General features: G+C 40.4%; 1 protein-coding gene across 1 annotated transcript; it reads right to left on the reverse strand.

The window, feature by feature from the left end:
* Nucleotides 1–13,561: 13,561 nt before the first annotated feature.
* LOC124141515 lies at nucleotides 13,562–18,972 on the reverse strand. Its single transcript, XM_046509552.2, has 7 exons — nucleotides 18,869–18,972; nucleotides 17,793–18,019; nucleotides 17,339–17,464; nucleotides 16,762–16,941; nucleotides 16,241–16,283; nucleotides 15,184–15,393; nucleotides 13,562–14,742 (listed from the first exon to the last, which is right to left on the reverse strand). Exons 2-6 carry the CDS (start codon nucleotides 18,003–18,005, stop codon nucleotides 15,200–15,202), a joined length of 756 nt encoding a protein of 251 aa, XP_046365508.2. The 5' UTR covers nucleotides 18,006–18,019; nucleotides 18,869–18,972; the 3' UTR covers nucleotides 13,562–14,742; nucleotides 15,184–15,199.
* Nucleotides 18,973–22,205: the final 3,233 nt, after the last annotated feature.

Consider the following 22,205-nt stretch of genomic DNA (forward strand, 5'->3'; position numbering starts at 1 on the left):
ACCCACGGTAACCGTGATGGGGCGTGATGCTGTCTCCCCTCCGTTAGTCATATCTTCGTTTGGGTAACTCCCACTTCAGATTAAACATTTAGTTAGGAGGTAAACACAGACAGCATCACCTGCACACCCGGTCCCTGTAATGAGAGACAGGTATTTGTTTCGCGGCCGTGTACTTTAGCTAGGCTGCGTTGATGTTTTCGGTGTAAACGGAAATTAAATGGAAATATTTCAGTGACATCTTACAACGTTACAAATATCAGATATATCACTAATCACTCGCTCGCCTGTGCATTCATTTGCTTACACGCACTTTAGATCTGTATGTAGACTGACGCCCAGTTTCTGAATATAAAATAATATGAACAAACAACTCCATTTGGATTGAAATAGAGACCAAGTGAGGTAGGAGATTCAGAACCTGAACGTGTGGAAATGTAGACTTGCTTCATTAAGGGCTACAGCATTGCAGTTGGGGCCTAGAGGAAGGGTAAACATCATATGGTTCAGGGACTGTGAGGCAGAGTCATCTGTACTTTTTATTGTATGTTTGTTTGTAAACACGCCGAACCCATTATTATTCAAGCTGTAGGACGGCGGTCTGTAAATAATCGAGTCTGGACCGGACAATCCAGTGATTGACATCATCAGCATTGATCCACGAAATTGGGATAGATAACATGTATCAACCAAGTCAGCGAGTCTGACCACCCGATCCCGTTAGTCGCCTCTTAAAAAAATGTCAGAGATCATGAATATTTTGCAGGATACTTTTTTTAGTGAAGACAGCACACAATTTCACAAAATTACACCCCAAAACACTCCTGATCTTTAACTCTTTTCATTCAGTATATATATGGATAACATACGGTTAATTGTCAAATACAATTTGGTTTCAGCATAAATCAAACGGCGCTCTAATCGGAGTCCAAATATCAACCTGTGCTGACAGCGTTGATATCAGAAAACAGACCCTGTTTTCCAGATTGACGACCATACGTTCTTAGTCGGTATAAGCAGCCATTGGCGAGCGACGTGATCAATCACGATTAGAGCTCATAGCGGAAGACGGATGGTCATTGTATCCCCGGCACTGGTCACGGCAAGGAATGCAAGGTGTGCGAGCTTCACGTGCCGGTGTTGCCCGTGAAATGTACAACAGATAACGCGTTTCCGCATAGCTTCACCCACACCTGATTGCACGATACATATACACGTGCTATATACATACCTATCCCGCTACACCCATGACATGTGTAGGGCTAGTTCGACTGGACAACAGGATACGATTGGTTTTGAAATAATATTTGTCTCTTAAAACCCCCATAAGACAATACTTTGTGTGATGCGTAGATATGAACACCTATTAATAGTTTCTGATAAATTTGTCATTTCTTGCAAAGAACACGGATTCAAGGTCCGTGCACAGGCAAAATCTCGTGCATCAAGCATTCCGCACCACGAGATCAAGTTCAAGCGCGTGCATGAATTCCACGTGCAATACATGCATACATTGGTGGGATAACACACGCTCTTTCTGCATTCTTGTGTCAAGGTAAATTAACGTTGTTTAGCAAGACTTTAGTGTAAAAAGTATACATATAGTTTTTGTACTGAGTTTTCATTTTTTGTACACACACATTTGATCGAGTTTATTTTATACACGTATATATATTAAATGGTAATATTGGCTAATGTACAATGGCACAAACACACACACACACACACGCACGCACACACACACATATATATATATATATCTCAAAATATTGCCACGACACGAATTGTTCTACATGTTTTAGTCAAATGTTCAGGGAGAAGTTATATCAGTTATATTATCACGGCTATCTATTAAACGATGTCAGTGGTGAGGGTGGGATGGGGTAGGTGCCATGCATGCTTTTGTTTTCTTCATTTTGGGGGTCTGAACTTTTAATTCAAGAGCTGAGATTTTTTCCAGTCATAATTTTCTCACTGTTTACTTAGGTATAATTTAACTGTACAGACGTAGGTGATTTTAAAACAATCCATGGATTTCTGCGTAAAAGTAATTGATTGATTTATGGCCACATTTTAGAGTTTTTGTGACCATCACGCCGTCATGGCAATACGCTCTAAATAAATCAGGTTAAAATCTAAATATATACTATTCAAAAGAAATGTTAAAGAACACCTGATTCTTTCACATGACTATGGTTTCCATAAATGGGCTTCACACATTGTACCCATGTGGGGAAACGACCCTGGGTTTTCGGCACGACGAGTGAACGCTTTTACCACTAGGCTACCCCACCGCCCCCATCCTGTGACAATGGCGTTATGACAGTTGATATGTGTACTTGGGTAAGCTACATATTTGGAGAGACATCTTATATTATAATATACATAAGTGTGAAAGACTGAGTTTTCCGAAGTTGAGAAAAGTGATATTTTCATTGAAGTGAACATGACATTTGATATTTCACTGCAGTGAACATAACACTTTGACGGAACTTGTCATACAAGAGTTAGCTCCACTTAAATTGTCTCCCTTTGTCGTAAGTGACTAGCCCGTATACAAACTGTTGACGTTCCTTTTACGTTTGGTCCATATTGACAAGCCAAAATAATGAAATGCGGTCGTTTATGGAGTTAATATCCCTTCTTGCCGTTTGTTATTCTCTCGAAAATGTTTCCTTATAAACTGTAAATTTCTCATTAAATCTCGTCAATCGAAACTGTCCATTTCGCAAAGCGCCATTTTTGTTACTTGACCAGCGTGTATTCATTCGCTTCTAACAGCGGTCTCCTAGTTTCAAGAATATCTTTTGTTAAAATTGATTTTGTCATATCTATATGTATGATAAGGAATTTTCGTTACCCTAAATAATTTTTGATCCTTTTGTTTATATTTTTTAAAGATTTTGCAAACACGAAACTACTTTTTAAGTCGCAAATACAAGGGGTGGTGAACCGTTCCTGTGTGTTAGGAAGGGGGAATTTAGGTTTTAAGGTTTTGTAATGAAATAATTTCATATTTCCTGCGTACTCCCTGAATGTCTTCTGCTGGTTATACGGCTGGTGACGAATGGTACGTCTTTCCTGCGTGCTCCCTGAATGTCTTCTGCTGGTCATACGGCTGGTGACGAATCGAACGTCTTTCCTGCGTACTCCCTGAATGTCTTCTGCTGGTTATACGGCTGGTGACGAATGGAACGTCTTTCCTGCGTACTCCCTGAATGTCTTCTGCTGGTCATACGGCTGGTGACGATTGGAACGTTTTCCCTGCGTACTCCCTGAATGTCTTCTGCTGGTTATACGGCTGGTGACGAATGGTACGTCTTTCCTGCGTACTCCCTGAATGTCTTCTGCTGGTCATACGGCTGGTGACGAATCGAACGTCTTTCCTGCGTACTCCCGGAATGTCTTCTGCTGGTTATACGGCTGGTGACGAATCGAACGTCTTTCCTGCGTACTCCCTGAATGTCTTCTGCTGGTTATACGGCTGGTGACGAATGGTACGTCTTTCCTGCGGTCTTCAGCAACCAAGGCTTTGCGTGAACTCGACTTATGGGATCGGATGGTCAGGCTCACTGACTTAATTGATTCATGTTATCGTATACCAGTGCGTAGGTCGATGCTCATGATGTCAATCACTACATACATAACACCTATATCGTCTGCCGAATTTTCTGAGACGCAATCCTCGTGTTCAGTAATAATACATCACTGCTTCATCAATCATGTATATATGTTATATGTATCTCTTTTGTTTATACCGTTGGTTGTGGGTCGATGTGTATTAACAATAGATGTCACCGTCTGTGGAAGGAACGATTTGGTGCTTTGCGTTAATCCAAGACGCATTTGTCCTCTCAATCAATAGTGTCGGAGATAGATTTCACATCAGTATGAGTCGACTATTTTTAATCGTACTGCAAGCTCTGAAAGGTATGTAACGATTTTAAAAAGTCCCGCATTTTACTAATGGCGGCGCCATGCGCGGGGTGACAGATGACGTACTAATCTGTATATACTCAGTCTATAAATTAATGATGATAATCTTCAAGCCGAGGGTGTATATCGGTAAATACTGATAACGATCACATGGTGTCACCATGACCGCTTTTCAAGGCGAATAGATAATTTACTGATAACTATAATCGTTGTGTGTATCAGTTAATCCTGATATTGTAACATTCAAAGTCCTGCTTGTTTGCTTTGCGGGTGGAAAGGTTATACGTCACCATGTGAGATACTCAGCTCACGTGATTTGGTCTTTGTCATAACAGGTTACGACTGATGCTCCAAAAGGGATTGGGGGTTAGGGGTTGAGGTGCATTAGGGTAGGGGACGGGTACACCTTACACATCCACCTATGTCATAGTTTGATCACAGCATGGCTTGAGTAGTATGCTACCCCTCCTTTTCTCAAAATCCCGAATCTGCCTTGGGTGTGGGGCAGGTTGAGAGATGGAGGGTTAGGAAGGGCCTTGGGGGTGAGGCGCCGCGATTCGCTGTGCAGAGTTGCGTCCCTTGGGCAAGCCAGAAAGCTATGATTGTGGGTTCGAATCCCGGTTCGCCCCAATTATGTTTCTAGGTTTGTCAGCACCATACCCGTGCTGGTGGGTTTCACCGATGCGGGAAATGTGTGAGAAATGCATCACTTCGGGCTTTCCTCCCACATTAAGCTGACACGCCGCGATATATCTGGAATACTGTTAAAAGCGGCGTTTAACCCAACTCACTCTTGTGTATGGATTTTACTCGCTGTTATAGTACTATTACTGAATGAATTAGTGAAGTCCCCTGTGGCGTATATCCCTGCGCATACATAAACTAGTATAGAAGAAGAGTTTAATTTAAAAATATATGTGTACAAAATCAACAAAATCAAATAAAAGTGGAGCCAGAACTGAGGCAATCTAGACTTGCCAAATCATTCTAGACTCGAGATGGACTCCTTTTTCAATATATTCTCAGTGGTCTCGGAGACAGACTAGTGGTTACTTTCAGATATGGTTTAAATTGGAATTTGTCTCCTATTGTCCCTAAGTGTTTGAGCTTATGTGGTTTAGTGGATGTGGCTTGGTCAGTTTCTGTAATGTATATGGAGTTGAACTTTTCATGCACAGTTTTCCTTAAACTTCCAGAAGAGATGTTATTGTGAGCCAGATCAGAGAAAGGATATTGAGTAGAATGCATATTGAAGAGGTCCATGAATTCATTTTTTATCTTCATTGAAGGCGTCAGTGAGTAATCTGTCATCCTTCAATCTATTAGCCGAAGGTAATAGTTGTACATTGATATGAATATTGAAATGTTAAGGGGATAAAGTCCAAGTTCTGTCAGATAGCCGATGTTACTTGTTCTCCGAGGAACTTCTAAAATACTCTTTGCTCTGTTGATGGTTAATGAATTTACATGCTATTTAGACCAGTGTTGTAGATCTTCTTGGTGTTTGACGAGTTATGTGACTAATAGATGAAGAAGAATCCTTTGTAATATTAGTTTTGATCTTATGCCACTGTCTCATGGCTTTGGTTTTCAAATTCTTTATTGCATGCCCGAGGGAACCACTTCTGTGGAACAAACATTCCGAGATAATTATAACATTCACAAATTCCAACTGGTTCAGTCATGAGAAGGAAGCATCTCTTCTTATCAGAAGATTGACTCCCAAAGATGACTATCTTAGTTTTTGACGCAATGATATTCATTTTCCAGTCCTCTGTAAATTGATATAGACTCTTTAGATTGTTTTAAAATCCCCTCGCAGTGGTTGATAACAAGACCAGATCATCTGCAAACAGTAAGTGGGTGATGGTTTTGTCAGTTAATGTTGGAGGGTTTCTGTGCCCTGATACAGATATTGAACAAAGTAGGAGTGAATGTACATCCTTGTAGTTCACCAAATTACGAGGGAACCGGTTGTGATATCCCTTTTGAAGCTTTTATAACATAATGTATATTTTAGTACATTTTACTGAGCAGATGTACACCTTGCCGTTTATACCTAGTTGCAAGAGCTTGTAACGTAAACCGTCTCTCCAGAAGGAACCATATGCTTTGATAAAGTTAAGGGGATAAAACAAACCTGTATATAGTTTCTTCTTTAGCCGTTGAGACTTTTGTATGGTGCGTTTTAGTTTGAAGATATCGAGAGTGATTTTGTGATCTGATCTAAATCCAGCTCGTGCTTTGTCAAATCCGTCGTTTGGTTTGATGGATGATATAATTCATGAGGTAATTATAGATAATAACAGTTTGGAGGGGCAGCTACGTAGGGAAATACCTGTACAGTTATTTGTGTCACCTTTGTCGCCTTTCTTATAAATTGGTACAATGCAGGAGTGCCAATGGGTTGGGTGTTTTTCCACTGTCCAAAGTAAGATTAAATCATTTCAGGTAGTCAGCTGTGTAATAACTGGTTGAAGCACGTATCACATCATTTAAGATGAGGTCGGTCCCACCTGACTTCCCGTGATTCAGCTTTCTTATAGCTGTCCATTGATCTTCAGCGGTGATAATTTATTGATATTTTTGTCATGTAGATGATTTTTGTTTGTTTGTTTGTTTGTTTGTTGTTTAACGCCGCACTAAGCAATATTTCAGCTATATGACAGCTGTCTGTAAATAATCGAGTCTGGACCAGACAATCTGACATGCATCAACCAAGTCAGCGAGCTTGACCACCCGATCCTGTTAATCGCGTCTTGCGACAAGCATAGTCACATTTTATGGCAGGCTTGAGTTGCTTGATGCCTATTCTACCCCGGGTCTCCACGGGTCATTTTAAATATTGAAGCTTAGGTTGATTTTTAGCAAAGTTATCACACGAATATGTAAATCTATAACTAAAATATCATTGGTCAATATGACTTAGCGCATAGATCGATAAAATCACACGTATTCGCAGAATGCACATTATATAAATAGGATTGACACCTTCCAGTGAATACAAAACATTACAGACACCGATCAAACGTATTCCGTGAAGATTTAGGTTCGAATTGCTCATCAGCAACCCATGCTTGTAAGAGGCGACTCATGAGATCGGGTGGTCCTTCGCTGACTTGGTTGATGCATGTCATCGTATCTCATTTGTATGGATCGATGCTCATGGTGTCAATCACTGAAATATCTGTTCCAGACTCGATTATTTACAGACCGTCGTCATATAGCTGGCTGAGTTCGGTGATAAACAACAAACAAAACCAATCAAACGTACATATTCGAACGATTATTAGGAAAGGCTTGCATGTTTTACCAACGTCTAAGACCTACAAAACCTTTGGATTTCCTCGCACAGTAAGCTGACTTCCCGTGAGATTACCGAATATATCGCCGGTCAAAAGAAAGTATACACTTGAAAATTGGATTTGACCAATTTCAAACGTTATCAAAACGTTACCAGGCAGAAAACATTTGCCAAAACACTCCTAAACAAATCCGTGATGCCCGTATAAAATACATATACATCATTGAATAACACTTCTTTGTGGGTTTTTTATTTTAGCATGGCTGTATACTTTCTTTTGCCTGTCAGTTTACCATCCTAAAACCGTTTCCGTATAGAACGTCATGGAATTGTTGAACAACTTGAAAAAAATAGTCCATGCTTTGTGAGATGATTATTTCAAATAATTATTTCATACCAACATTTCATCAAACTGTAATTCCTCGATGTGCTTCATGCAAAGCCCCGAGGGCGTCGATCTGCTGACATCATAGTATTCGCTGGTGGCCATTGGAGATTATAGGTAATCAATCAACGCCGGTCTGATCAATCTGGATATGTCGTTCGGCTATGTCAATGGGGTATCAAAGATAATGTCCACTGCAAATCAATAATATCACACGGACAGGGATTGGACTCTGTGTAAGATCATTGTCTATGTCACGGTATTTTGAGGGGGTCGATCAGGTGGCACTGAGTAGATGAATGCCCATCTTTTGTTGCTGCTATCGACCATATCGAATGTTGTGCAGTGAGGAGTCGTTTAAAGAGGGGATCGACCACCTTTACAGATTAATTACATGGATTCGTGTTTCTGTGTGAGACACAATAGGGACCCAGGTCCTAGATTAAACTACATGTTTGTCATATGATTGCTTCTTACAAAATCCGACTAAAGCGTTGAAGATGACCACAATGGCTGTCATATGGACAATCATTACAAATGGTCACAGTGTTGGTGGATGTTCACACTATCGATCACCGGTTGGAATGGTCCAGGCTTCATTACCATGTTCACATTTACCTCTTTCGATAATCATAGTCGCCTTTTACGGCAAGCATGGGTTGCTGAAGACCTATTCTACCCCGGATGTTCACGACTAGCTTGCCTTAAGAGGCGACTAACGGGATCGGATGGCCAGCCTCACTGACTTTGTTGATGCATGTCATCGTATCCCAATTGCATGGATCGATGTTCACGATGTCAATCACTGGATTGTCCGGTCCACACTCGATTATTTACAGACCGCCGTCATATAGCTGGAATATTGCTGAATGCGACGGTAAACAACAAACAAAGAAAACACAATTAATAAACACAAGTTCTGCATATTTCCCAGGACAACTCTTCTATAATGGACTTTTGAAGTAATACAAATTCAAGCTTTCTGAAAGAGAGCTCCCATCTCGACGTGTGAAAAGGGGCATAGTAATAGTATGTAAATCAGGTAACACTAGATTGGCTTCTTAACGCTACGGTGAGTCAGCATTATGGACACAGCGGAAGTTATCAAACGTGCGGTAGTGGAGTTACGACAGGTGATAGCCACGGGTCACCACGCATAGACAGGGCGCTGAGCCTCTTACGATGTGAGATTTCCTTCTCTGTAAGAAACTGGGTCATGAAACCAACGTTGCCTGTTTGTATTGTACTACTCAACATTTGGGAGGGATACTGGGCTGTTTCATACTGTTACGTAACATCAGCTGGTGTACTTGAATTGTGCACTTCCTTTTATTAACTTTGAATTAAATGATGGCAATATGGGATATTTGTTAACTCGATCTCCAAGCAGCCAGATACACTTTTCTGGTCCCACAATCAGAATATCCTTATCAAATGTTGGGGACTATATACTACTCACTTCTGTCCCGCTCTCCCTTCATGAACATGATACCCGTATAGATCCGGGGTAGAGTAGGTCTTCAGCTACCCATGCTTGCCGTAAAAGGCGACTATGCTTGCAAGAGGCGACTAACGGGATCCGGTGGTCAGGCTCACTGACTTGGTTGATGCATGTCATCATATCCTAATTGCGTGGATCGATGCTCATGATGTCAATTATTTGCAGAGGGACGTCATTTTGCTGGACTATTGCTGAGTGCGGCGTTAAACAACAAACAAACAAACATAATATTTTTAAAATACCAAGTACATTCAGTGAACACATATTAAGTGTTGGATGGGATGAACTTCACTTCTCATTTATGTTAATGGGTAGAACGTATTGTTAAATTTGTTAGTTGCCATAAATGTTTGAAGTTAAACCATATTTATGAGCACACGAGCCAGCATTTGTTTGAAAAATTGAGATTTTAGAGCAGCACTGGACACAAGTATTCCCAAGACGCTAAGAGTAACCTCCCCTTACACACACAGCTCAAAACTGTCTGGCCATTCGTCACTATTCGTATCTTTCCGCAACCTTCAATTCGGCTTGTCCCGGAATGGGACGAGTTGGTTACGATTGAGTGTCTGGCAAGCTCGCTTCATTGTTGTTCACTTAACATCGAATGGAAAGAATCACACCTAAATGAGCTTTCAGCGTTTAGACATTGATCTTCATCGAAAGGTACATATGTGTTGGTTGGTTGTTGGTTGGTGGTTTTTAACGCCGCACTCAGCAATATTTCAGCTATATGACGGCGGTCTGTAAATAATCTGGACCAGACAATCCAGTGACTGACATGAGCAATGATCCACGCAATTGGGATACGATGACATGTATCAACCAAGTCAGCGAGCCTAACCACCCGATCCCGTTTGTCGCCTCATACGACAAGCATAGTCGCCTTTACGGCAGGCATGGGTTGCAGAAGACCTTTTCTTCCACGGATCGATTTGTCTGAAAATCATTTATGATTGTATGCCTTGTATTGTAGTGAAACGAATAATGTGCCTTTTTTTCAGACAAGTGTCCAAAGTATACAGTTTATTATGTCTATTTATTTAAAATAATTGCGCACCTATTCTACCCCGGATCTTCACGGGCCATACGTATCGGTACGCACATTGATAAATAGAGAATCAAAAGACACATGGCTACATTCCATCTAAAGTCAATATTCTGACTGTATCAGTTTGTAACAGTATTAACCAGTGTTTTGAGTGTAAAAAGTGAACCGCCGACATATAGTTAGAATATTCCTGAGTGCGGCGTTAAACAACAAATCAATGTAAAAAGTGAAGCTGACCAGCCACAGTGGCAGAGATAAATGGTCTGCAAAGCATTGTGATGCAATTTCTTTTTGTCGCGATATCTCCCGTGGAAGCCAGTTTGGGACGTTAAATGTGAACAACCGTGACATAAGGGTGAGTGAGTGAGTGAGTTGGGTTTAACGCCGCTTTTAACAGTATTCCAGTTATATCGCGGCGTGTCAGCTTTATGTGGGAGGAAAGCCCGAAGTGATGCAGGTCTCAGACGTTTACCACTTCGGTGAAACCCACGAGCACGGGTATGGTGCTGACATACCTAGAAACATAATCGGGGCGAACCGGGATTCGAACCCACAATCATAGGTTTCTGGCGTGCCCAAGGGACGCAACTCTGCACAGCGAATCGCGGCGCCTTAGACGACTGGGCCCCCCGTGCCCCCTGTGACATAAGGGACCTTATGGGTGACAAATCACATTTTGACTTTTTATTATACTTCATTATATACACTTTTCATTATATACTAAGCTACAGCATCTTCGGAAACACAAAAATACAATGCACAAGCTTCAATTGTTTTGTTTTAAACATATTTTATTGACATATATGGTCAACGGGATTGGGCAAAAGTTATCCAACTTAGGTGGCCCTTTCCCTACTCTATATGTACAGACATTGATTATACATATATATACACATATATATACACACATACATATACATACGTATACAGAAATACAAACATATACACATAATCATATATACACACAATCATACATACTCATACGTACATACATACACATAGTCAGATACATATATACTTATTACAAAGAGAAGTAACAAAGAGAAATATATTTACACAAGAACATAAACATAATGTTTGCAAGAGTAACATAGACAGTCATGCATAAGAATTGTCTTTAGACACAGTTTACTTGTATGTACACATTAATCCAAAATACATGCAAAACTACATATATAATTACACAATCATACATACACTTATGTACATGTACACATATGCATACCTACACACACTACATGTACATAAATACACATATACCCTTGAATACGCATGCATACATATATATACATACACATATTTACACACATACACCAGGATATATATACCCGTAAACATTAAGTTTACAGAAGGAGGCAGAGATACACATGTATTCATATACATGCATGCAGATTATTCACTGATGGCGTAATTAATAATAAATGGTCGCAGAGCGATATTCTGTATTAATGATAAAGGGTTACTCGAATCTATTAGTCGACAGTATATATTTTTGAACGCTGTTGAAGATGAGGTTATTGTGACTTTCAGATAGGGATACATCACCGTAGAGAATATTTTGTATTGTACATGTAGTTCCAGCTTTTATAATGTTAGCGAACATGATATTTCTGGGAATAGTGTAATTGGGACATTCAAGAAAAAAGTGTATGTTGTTTTCACATGGGTTTCCACAAGAGCAGGACAAAGTATCAGATAAATTTACTTTAAAGAGGTCTGCATTTAGGGAACTGCAAGAATGCCTTAGGCGTGTATGTAAAATATTAGCTCTACGGTTGCCGATTGAGAAGTATGGAGGTGGAGCTGTAATTGTTGTTTTAATCATGTGTTTAAAATTTGATAATAATGTTGCACTTCTGTATTCAGGGGGTAACTCATTCCATAATTTGATTGAAGAAGGTATAAATGATTGTTGGTATGTGACTGTTCGTGCTTGCGGCGAATTCAGATTATTCTGATTTCGTAACTCATATCTACTAAAAGTTGATACCTTGGGTGGTAATATGTCATGTAAATACGATGGGCATAGGTTATTAACAATACTGTAGATTGTGCAGAGTTTTTTATTTGACCTCCTATAAGATAGTGATTCCCATCCTGTCTCAAAATATAAACTCGATCTTGAGGAGAATTTAGGGAGACCTGTCACTATGCGAGCGGCTTCGAGTTGAATCATTTCAAGTTTTTCGGAATTTTCATGACTGCAGTTGTCCCATACCTCTGAAGCATATTCTAATATAGGCCTTATGAAAACAAGATAGACTTTGGACAGGGTTTGTCGATCAAGTAAATATTTAACGGTTCTTAACGAACAAATCATTTTGGAAGCTGAGCGGCAAATGTTATCAACGTGAGTTGTCCACTTCATATCATGGGAGAGAGTAACGCCCAGATGTTTGTGCGAGATAGATGCGCTTAGTGCGGTATTGTTATAAATGATATCTGCAGTGCGGTTTTTACAATGAGTGAACAGAATAAATGTTGTTTTGTCCGGGTTAAACCTAACTAGCCATCTATTGGCCCAGGTATTGAGAAGCTCTAGATCACTGTTTAATCTGTGTTCTATCATTTGTAAGTGAAGAGATGATGTACCAATGGAAGTATCGTCTGCAAAAAGGCGAGTGGAATTCACTAGATTATCAGCGAGATCGTTAATGTAGACCAGAAACAAAAAGGGACCTAATACCGAGCCCTGGGGGACACCGGCTCTGGTGAATTTCAAAGATGAAAAGCTGCCATTTACAAAAACCTTTTGTCTCCTCTGACTAATATAGTCTTCTAACCATAGTAATAGCTTGCCCGTTACACCGTATTTTTGTAATTTATGAAGTAATCCTTCATGCCAAACTCTGTCGAATTCTTTCCATATATCCCAGAATACCATACAATAGTATTCGTGCTTGTCGACAGATGAGACAATATCATTATAAATTTCTATTAATTGTGAGGTAGTAGAATGTCCTGGTACAAAGCCGGATTGATATTTGTACAGGAGACTATTCATATTGAAATAGTTGTATAAGCGTTTAAAAACTAATCTCTCCTGTAGTTTTCCAAGAATAGATAACAAGCTAATTGGTCTGTAGTTCGAGGGTAATGCTTTGTCACCTTTCTTGTATAATGGCATGACGTGAGCAAGTTTCCAGTTTTCAAGCTTCAATTCATATTTATTACAGAGATACATGACATCACACATGGCTGTCTTCACTGTAGTAAGTTGACGTTTTTGGTTTGTTGTTTTACGCCGCACTCAGCAATATTACAGCTATATGACGGCGGTCTGTAAATAATCGAGTCTGAACCAGTCCAGTGATTGACATCATGAGCATCGATCCACGCAACTGGGATACGATGACATGCATCAACCAAGTCGGCGAGTCTGACCACCCGATCCTGTTTGTCGCCTTTTACGACATGTATAGTCGCCTTTCACGGCAAGCATGGGTTGCTGGAGACCTTTTCTTCCACGGATCGGTTGGACAAAAAATCATTTACGTATGCCTTGTATTGTAGTGAAACGAATAATGTGCCTTTTTCAGACAAGTGTCCAAAGTATACAGTTCATTACGTCTATTTATTCAAAATAATTGCGCAACTAAACATCAAAAATAAAATGCTGATCTCCAGTCCCTACCTGAAAACACAAATGGCTGCTCCCTTGATGTTTAAACATGCTGTGTGATAACAGGTGTTAAGTAAGTGCGACAATGTTTGCATCGTAAATTGCGACAGATGGCTCATGCTATGAACTACATATCATAAAAACATAATATTCTTTATTTATTGCAAACCATATCAATGCAATCATCGGGGAGCAACTCGTCATGAAGTCAGTACGTTGTTGTCGATACATTTGTACTTGGAGGAATCATTTATGTCATATTGCAGACTTGCACTGTCATTGAGAATCATGGGAACATGCTGACTTGTTGATTATCTGTTCTTATCAACACGTCAACATGATATGACGTAGAAGCCTGGCACGTGTCAACGGACATTCTAGGACAGGGTCGTGAAAAAAGTAAACAGCAATTTTGGAAGTTGATGAAAACCATTAACAATATTACTATTATCAATAATATTTGCGTGCTTATACTGCTAAAAATACTTTTTTACTGCCTGCCATTGCCTAAACAAATTAAACAATCAACGTCCTAAGAAAGACATTTCGGTCCCTTCCTCTATCATTTGGGGTGGGTGGAGGTGTTTAAAAATGTTTTAGGGGGTAGGGGGTGGGCTGGGTCTGGGGCTTGGCTGAAGTCTTTGAACATGGTTTCGTGGTTTCGTGCCAAGAAGTGATAGTCATACGTTTACCCTGAAAATGAACAGCGTTACAATAATAGGTAATCTGTGATGAAATACAAGACTGTAACAGTTAAAACACTTTCCCCGTGTGCTGGTGGTGTGAATTAATTGTTTTATCCGTCATCGAACCTAGGATCTGCTCCAGCATGGCATTACACGCTGACGGTGTGGTTCCCTGCTTGAGGGGACAGGACATAACTGTTTGGGCGGAGCAAGCGTCTCTTCTCCAATTCCAGATCTTCACATACTCGTCATCACCAGCACTGAAACAATGATGTGATGAAATATTGCTGAGACAATGTCATACATTTTCTTCAGCGAAAAAAATTTCCCCAAAATCCGTTTTTTTTTCAAGGAATCCGGATTTCTGATCCAAATCACGAACGTTTATGTCTTGTTACAATAAAACTATCAGTATTTACTATTAAAGTATCCTCTCCATGTTACAAAAAAACACCAAAAACAGAATGGCGTGTTTGATAGAATAATTCCGTTATACGTACATGTATATCAGAGAAATACGAATTCCCAACTCTTCCCAACAATTATAAATGTACTCAACCGCAAGTGTCATGTTTTAGTCATCCTACGGAGTCATACATTGGGAAAATTGAAGCTAGAATGGTATCTGCTTAATGTTTTTTGAAGGTTCGGATTATTTCTTACTATCAATCCCAAAACACTGGTCCCCAGCGTCATCTTACCTGCGTAAGTGCAGTATCAACACGACAGCTGTACGCCGAAATCTAATAACTTCAACGGAACGTTCGTCCGGTTTACGATATAGTTGAGAGCGGGTGTCCAGTCCTGTGTGTAGCCAATGAGGAAAGCAGACACCATCCCCTGTACAAACTGGCGATACTCCTCCAGCCTCGAGTCGTCGGTCGTCTTGCAGAAGTGGATGACATGGCAGCCTTTGAAATGAACCACATCGTAACTAACTAAGCTGACAATTGTATGGTATAAATGCTAGAAAAGGCCAATGATTTTCACGAGGGTTATAAATACTAATACAAAATTCTTGATTACATTACAAAGCAGTGCACTCTTCTTTTTCCAAAAAGTGCAACCTACAATCTACGCCCATTCACCCTCAACCTACCAGGTCATTGCAACTTACGACAAGCATGGGGTTCTAGAGAAAGGAAGATCGCCTCCGTGGTCTAGTGGTAGAGCGTCCGCCCGGAGAGCGGAAGGTCCGGGGTTCGATCAAAAGACGTTAAAAGATGGTACTTGTTGTTACCCTTTCTGGCGCTCGGCATTAAGGGGCTAAAACAAGGACTGGTCGGCTCGGAGTCAGTATACTGTGTCTGAGTGGGGTATTCATGTTAAACTGCGGCATGGTATCTCAGTGAGATATAAATCGGCATCAGTCCGGACTAGTACAAGCAGCCACACAAACACACACACGTACATGCACGTCGCTATACAAGTGCAATAATCTTGGACGCGACGTTAAACCCCATTTCACCTCACATCTAGAGGAAGGGGGCGGTGGAGTAGCAGAGCGGATAAAGCGTTCGTTTGTCACGCAGAAGGCTCGGGTTTGATTCCGCACATAGGTACAATGTACGAAGCCTATTTCTGGTGGCCCCCGCCGTTATATTGCTGGAATATTGCTAAAAACGGCGTAAAACTAGACTCACTCACTCACGAGAAATGCACAACTATCTCATATATAACGTCCTCTCTTAGATAAAAAATCAAAATGGTGAAAGATATGGAAAGGATATTAAATTTCAGTAACTTTGTCGAACCTACCTTCCCATGGGACTGGATCCAGGATGTCACAGTGTCCAAAATCCTGGAAAAAATTCATCTACTGTCATCCATAACTTCAGAGTATACTGTGATCGTCCAATGACAACATGCCTCTTTTGATATAACTTGTTGTGTATAAACTCAAATTGACATGTTTAAATCTACAATACTACACCGAGCTGACTTGGTTCCTACATTGGATCGATGCTCATGATATCAATCACTGGATTGTGTGGTCCAGATTCCATTGCTCAGAGACCGCCGTCATATAGCTGGAATATTGCTGAGTGCAGCGATAAACAACAATCAATTAAAAATCTAACTTGGAAACATGGTAGCTTCAGAGTACCGTGTCATGACAATCAAGCAGGTTACACAATGTTGCCACCTAATCCCCATGTAAGTCGCCTCTCGGGGCAAGCACCGGTCATTGGCCATATGAAAGTAGCCACTCAAAGTGAGCCACGTGGACGATGTACTGGTGACATGAAATGTACAGATGTACTTTCTGATATCCTCACCGCCACTTCAAATTTTATCTTTGGGCACTGCCAAATTTCGAAGAACTTTTGGTAATCAAAGCCCCGTATACAGCACGTGATCAATCCTTCCTCCGCCAGCTGGGTGCCGTACATCAAGGCCGGGAGCGTCACGTTGATTGGTTTAACATCAAAACTCATGGGCTCTAGAAACACTGTAGCCTGAAAGAGTACAATTAAAATACGTAAAAAAAGTAAAAGAATATTCCGCTGCATTCAGCCTTATTCTTGCTTAATATCACGGCGCCATGCATTGTGTTTATTTGTTTTTTGTTTAACGCCGCACATAGCAATATTTCAGCTATATGACGACGGTCTGGTAATAATCGAGTCTGGACCAGACAATCCAGTGACTACTAACATCATGAACATCGATCTACGACACTGGGATAAGATGACATGCATCAACTTGACCACCCAATCCCGTTAGTCGCCTTTTACAAGCATAGCCGCATTTTGTGGCAAGCATGGGTTGCTGAAGACCTATTCTACCCCGGATCTTCACGGGTCGGTCTGTAATTCCACAGGGGAGCGTTAAAGAAATTGGCGACCGACCAACCTGAAATAAGGAGCTGTTCATCCGTATCATCCGAATCGTGACGTCACATCCGGAGGAATGACACATCAGAGATGTCTGGTTCCACAGAATATTTACTTGAGTTAAGTTCTCCAGGTGGGATTTCAACTGAAAAGTATCGAGTTCAATTCACTTCATGATTCGAATTTGTTTCTAAAACAAACAAATGACACAACGAATACAATTATATTTCTAACAGAAAGAAATGTCCCTCTTGTTATGAAAATAACTTATACATAACGCTTCACTCGGGTGCTTTTTGCGTGCTTGGAAACCCCTCAATGAATGCCTATGTTCAGTGTGAAGTGACGCGCGTGAAGCCCGTGCGTGTGAGCAGCAGACATGCGCATTACGACCGAACTGAAGCTGCAGGTGTCTTCCAAATCTTGAATTTAGGGGAGATAATTCTCAATCTTTAATAAAGAATTCAACAAACCCAAGTTAATTCGTCGAAAAAATTATTCAGGTCCTGACCAAGTTCTTCCTCATGTTTAAGAGATGAATTTCTCAAGACGGGGAATTTGTAGTCGACCCCAATGACGACAAAACCATGGGAGGCGATCTTCTTTTGGACGATCTGATATGCTTCTACAATGACGTAGCCATTAAGACCTCCCACGAAGAACACGGGTGAGTAGTTCCCCTTCATCAGGGGAGAGAACACTGAACACACGTAAAACAAATAAGAACATGTGGCATACGTATATATTTCTGTTTGTTTTCATTTTATTCTTTAAAAAATGTTCCGATTTTGTTTTTTATTATTTGCTAAGGCGAGTCACACAGTATAAATACAGACAACATAAAATTCTGGTCTCTTTTCAAATATCTTTCACAAAAGGATGTTTTGTCAAAATCTAATAATAGGTATATATTTGTTTAAGCAGGGATGTGTTTAGAGTAAGACAATATATTAGTATAAGTGTCGGCTCGTGAATAACAATCACGTATTCGTTAATCGCATGTTCTCCTAATGTTTTTTTGATATTTCACGCCACTCCTGAAAAATCGCCTTTGTCAGGTCACTCGATGCGATATATATGTCATTTGAAAAGAATCTACAACTCCCCTCTCCCTATATGTACTTAGATAAGCTTCCCTTCGTCATATGATATGGGACCACCTCCGTGGTCTTGTGGTAGAGCGTCCGCCCGGAAAGGGGAAGGTCCGGGGTTCGATCCCCGGCTGCATCATACCAAAAGACGTTAAAAGGTACTTGTTGTTTCCCTGTCTGGCGCTCAGCATTAAAGAGCTCAAACAAGGACTGGTCTGCTTGGAGTCAGTATACTGTGTCTGAATGGGGTATTCACATTAAACTGCGACATGGTATCTCAGTGGGCTAGCACTATAAATCGGCATTAGTCCGGACTAGTACAAGCAACTCCTCACACACCCACGCACACATGCACACACGCACACACACACACACACATGCACGTCGCTATGTAAGTGCACTAATCTTGGACGCGACTACGGAGAAACATTCACCCATATATACTTGAGTAAGTATACCTTTCGCATGTAGTGGGGAACCGCCTCCAGAGCTTGAGATGGTCTGCTCTTGTATTGTCAGAGGTCCGTCATGATATGGGTTGCCTTGATCTTGGTAGCCACAAGCTCCTGCAACAGATGGACGATGTGGATATTCATATAATAAAGTACTTACATATTTGGTAGTTACGTATTGACAATCAAAAGAGGGGGGATATGTTTTTATTTGTATCATGGCCGTTACTTATTCGTGTCAAAAGCCGTTACGTACTGGTGTCACAGCCATTACTCACTGTTGTCACTTCAGTGCTGTGTCATTGAATGAAATAATTTTAAAGTTAGGAACTGAGGGAGTGAGTGAGTTAAATTTTAAGTCACATCGACAATATTTCAGCCATATCGTGACTATCCAAGGTTAAACATTATAAATACTTTGAAACTTATAAATTGCACAAAATAAACAAAACGTGAAACATTAAAAAAACTTCTTCAAATCTGAAACTAACTTACCTTCCAAAATTACAAACACACAGTAGAGGGAACACAACAGCCTTGTCCAGCGCATGTTGATGGTGAGTTTCGCCTGCACAATGTCATCTTAGAACGGGTGGCTTGTTTTATAGATGAGAACTCGTAATTCAGTTATCTGATGTGAGATAATTGCGGAGTGGCGATAACACACTTTCGGCAAATGTTCAACGACCTAGAGAACATGGTGCCACGTTGTTCAGCAGACAACCATTAGTCTGTCTACATCTTATACAAGACATCGAGTGTATATAGGGTATTATTAAGTTTTCTATTTCACAAAGAACACCGGGACAAATATATGTCTTCTCAAGTCTATGGAGCGATACTGCTGACATATGACAATAGTAGTACCGTTACTAACTTGACGGGCAAAAGAGAATAAACGGTTGAAAATTGTATGTGATCAAAAACCTACTGTTATACAGCAGTGTATTTTATTGTTTAATAATGATTGTAGTTGTGTTAAAATGTTTCTGTTTAGATTCGGTTGATGCTCATTGCATTGTATTTAGGTAGCGATCTGTCGTTAGGAATGTAGTACTATTTAAGGTAAGCAGTCGTCAGAACGTTACTTTATTTAGATGCTCGAGTGGTGTGGTGACGTCCGGAAACGGGAGACTTGTCCAGCATTGCCTTGAGCCTTAAAGCATTGTCTTGAAGGTTCCAGGGAGTAGCAGGTAGGTTGTATATAAGGAGACGGGATCGTGTTTAACTATCTCTCACACATTTCATATATCACGTATTTCATCGCTTTGGAACCAGCTTTCATGTGAAGATCGCCCATCATCCCTGATTCCCTGCTTAGACATTCACGGAAGCCTGACTACTGTCGCCGCTGGATGAATATATATCATTACCACTAACGTTTGCTATCACCACTGCATTCTTGTATTTTATACTGACCACTGTCATCATATTATATAATGCCATTGCATATTGTACTACCACTCTATTGTGTACTACCATTGTAATTACTGTGCAGTAATTTGTATTGATTTGTAATCCTAGTTAATGTTTATACATTTGTTGATTGTAGACCACTTGCTGGTTGTGTGTTGGTTTCACACTAAGTTCTTTTACGTACAGAATTCTGGATTAACATATTGTTTCAATTTTGAATCGACGCGTAACACATACAAACGTTATCAAACAGTACCAGGCTGAAATACCGTCGCCGAAACACAGCAAACGTAAGGTCCAAAACACAGATATCAGCGCATCAAGTACATCACCATCGAATAACCATTCCTTGTTTGTTTCAGTTTTAGCCATCACACTTGGGAGAATACTTTCTTTTGCCCGAGCAAAAACTGTGGTGAACCTGTCGCCAAGGGTCAAGTGGTCTACGGCGATGGTGTCAGGATACTTTGGTCGTAGGTTCGAATCAAGAATATGGTCCTCGTATACAATATCTGTGCTAACTAACTAGGTCATTTCCGTCTTACTCTGAAATGCAATACGTATTGCGTATGTGAAGCAACAGGGAGTACTAAGACCTTATTAGAATGTGATTGCTACTATCTTCAGTATCTGGTTTTGAATATACAACCAGGTGAGCTATTATACCTGGGGGCTATTTTGTAATTAGCCTATCAGTGGTACCATTAACATGATGAAGGTGGTATTTTACAAATATTCTATTACGATACAGGCGAGGATTTGGTGTGGTGAGAAAATGACATAAATTGTGAAATACGGCAACATTACAATCAAACCGAACACGTACTGATATCTTAAACGTAACTGTTGAGTGTCAAATTGACAACCTTTTCCACAAATGTCTCGGTCACCGTATATCTGTCGAAATAAGTGTAACTTAATTTCACTGTAACAACGTTATAACCACTTAAATCAGAAAATTAAATTATTTCTAACAACTAGAATGAGTATAAACATGGACGACAGTCGTCCACATGTCACTGTGTGGCTGACTAATAAACTCCTGTTTTTTCTGCAGGTTTACGAGGAATGGCAGGTAACCTGACCCGTGTAAATGAATTGTATCTGCCCCGAGCTCCACCAAGGGTGTTTTCGCGAACACCTGGTATCATCACAATTTGATAGTTATTTAATAAACACATGCTCATGTTATATCCGGAATCGTACCGTCGACTCTGCTCTTTGCAGAGATCTGTTGGATGTGGAAAGGGTTTTGTCGCTTTATTTACAACGTTAATTCACGAGGGGCAGATAACCGCTTCTTGTGAGCTATCATATTTATCATAACAAGTTATCGATGCGATAAACCCATCCTATACACTTCGTATCAGGATCCAATAAATATGCAAATGACGTCATCTAGGAACTACTTTTAATAAGCTCCATGCATCGATACAATGTCGACCTGCGTTGCGCCCCCCCCCCCCCCCCCCCCCCCCCCCAATTAAGTTTAGAAGGTGATTTTCGATGTTTAGATGTTTCTGTACACAAACATGGCTTAAAATCATTTGTCTGTATGTGAGTGGAAATTGGGGCGGTACACACTGACATTGACACCATGTGCGGAACCGAATCTTGTTCTACAGCGTGACCAACCAGCGATACAGAATTCCCTACCAAGAAGTTGTCTGATGACAGCGACCTCAACATGGGTTGGTATGCACATTGCTTTGTTAGGGAATAACATTCTTTCCCTTGTAAAATACCATGTGCCACTGACTGATACAAGATCAGAGTTTAAAGGTATTCTCCTTCACAGGAAAATTCGACATTCGTATAAAAGATGCCATTTATCACACGCTACTATCATGGAGATAAATCGGACATTAATAAAAACGGAATTCCCTTAACAGGTATCGACTTTAATAGATCAGTCAGAACAGATGTC

This window comes from Haliotis rufescens, unplaced genomic scaffold (genome assembly GCF_023055435.1).
Source record: "Haliotis rufescens isolate VD_foot unplaced genomic scaffold, xgHalRufe1.0.p SCAF_26, whole genome shotgun sequence".
NCBI lineage: Eukaryota > Metazoa > Mollusca > Gastropoda > Lepetellida > Haliotidae > Haliotis > Haliotis rufescens.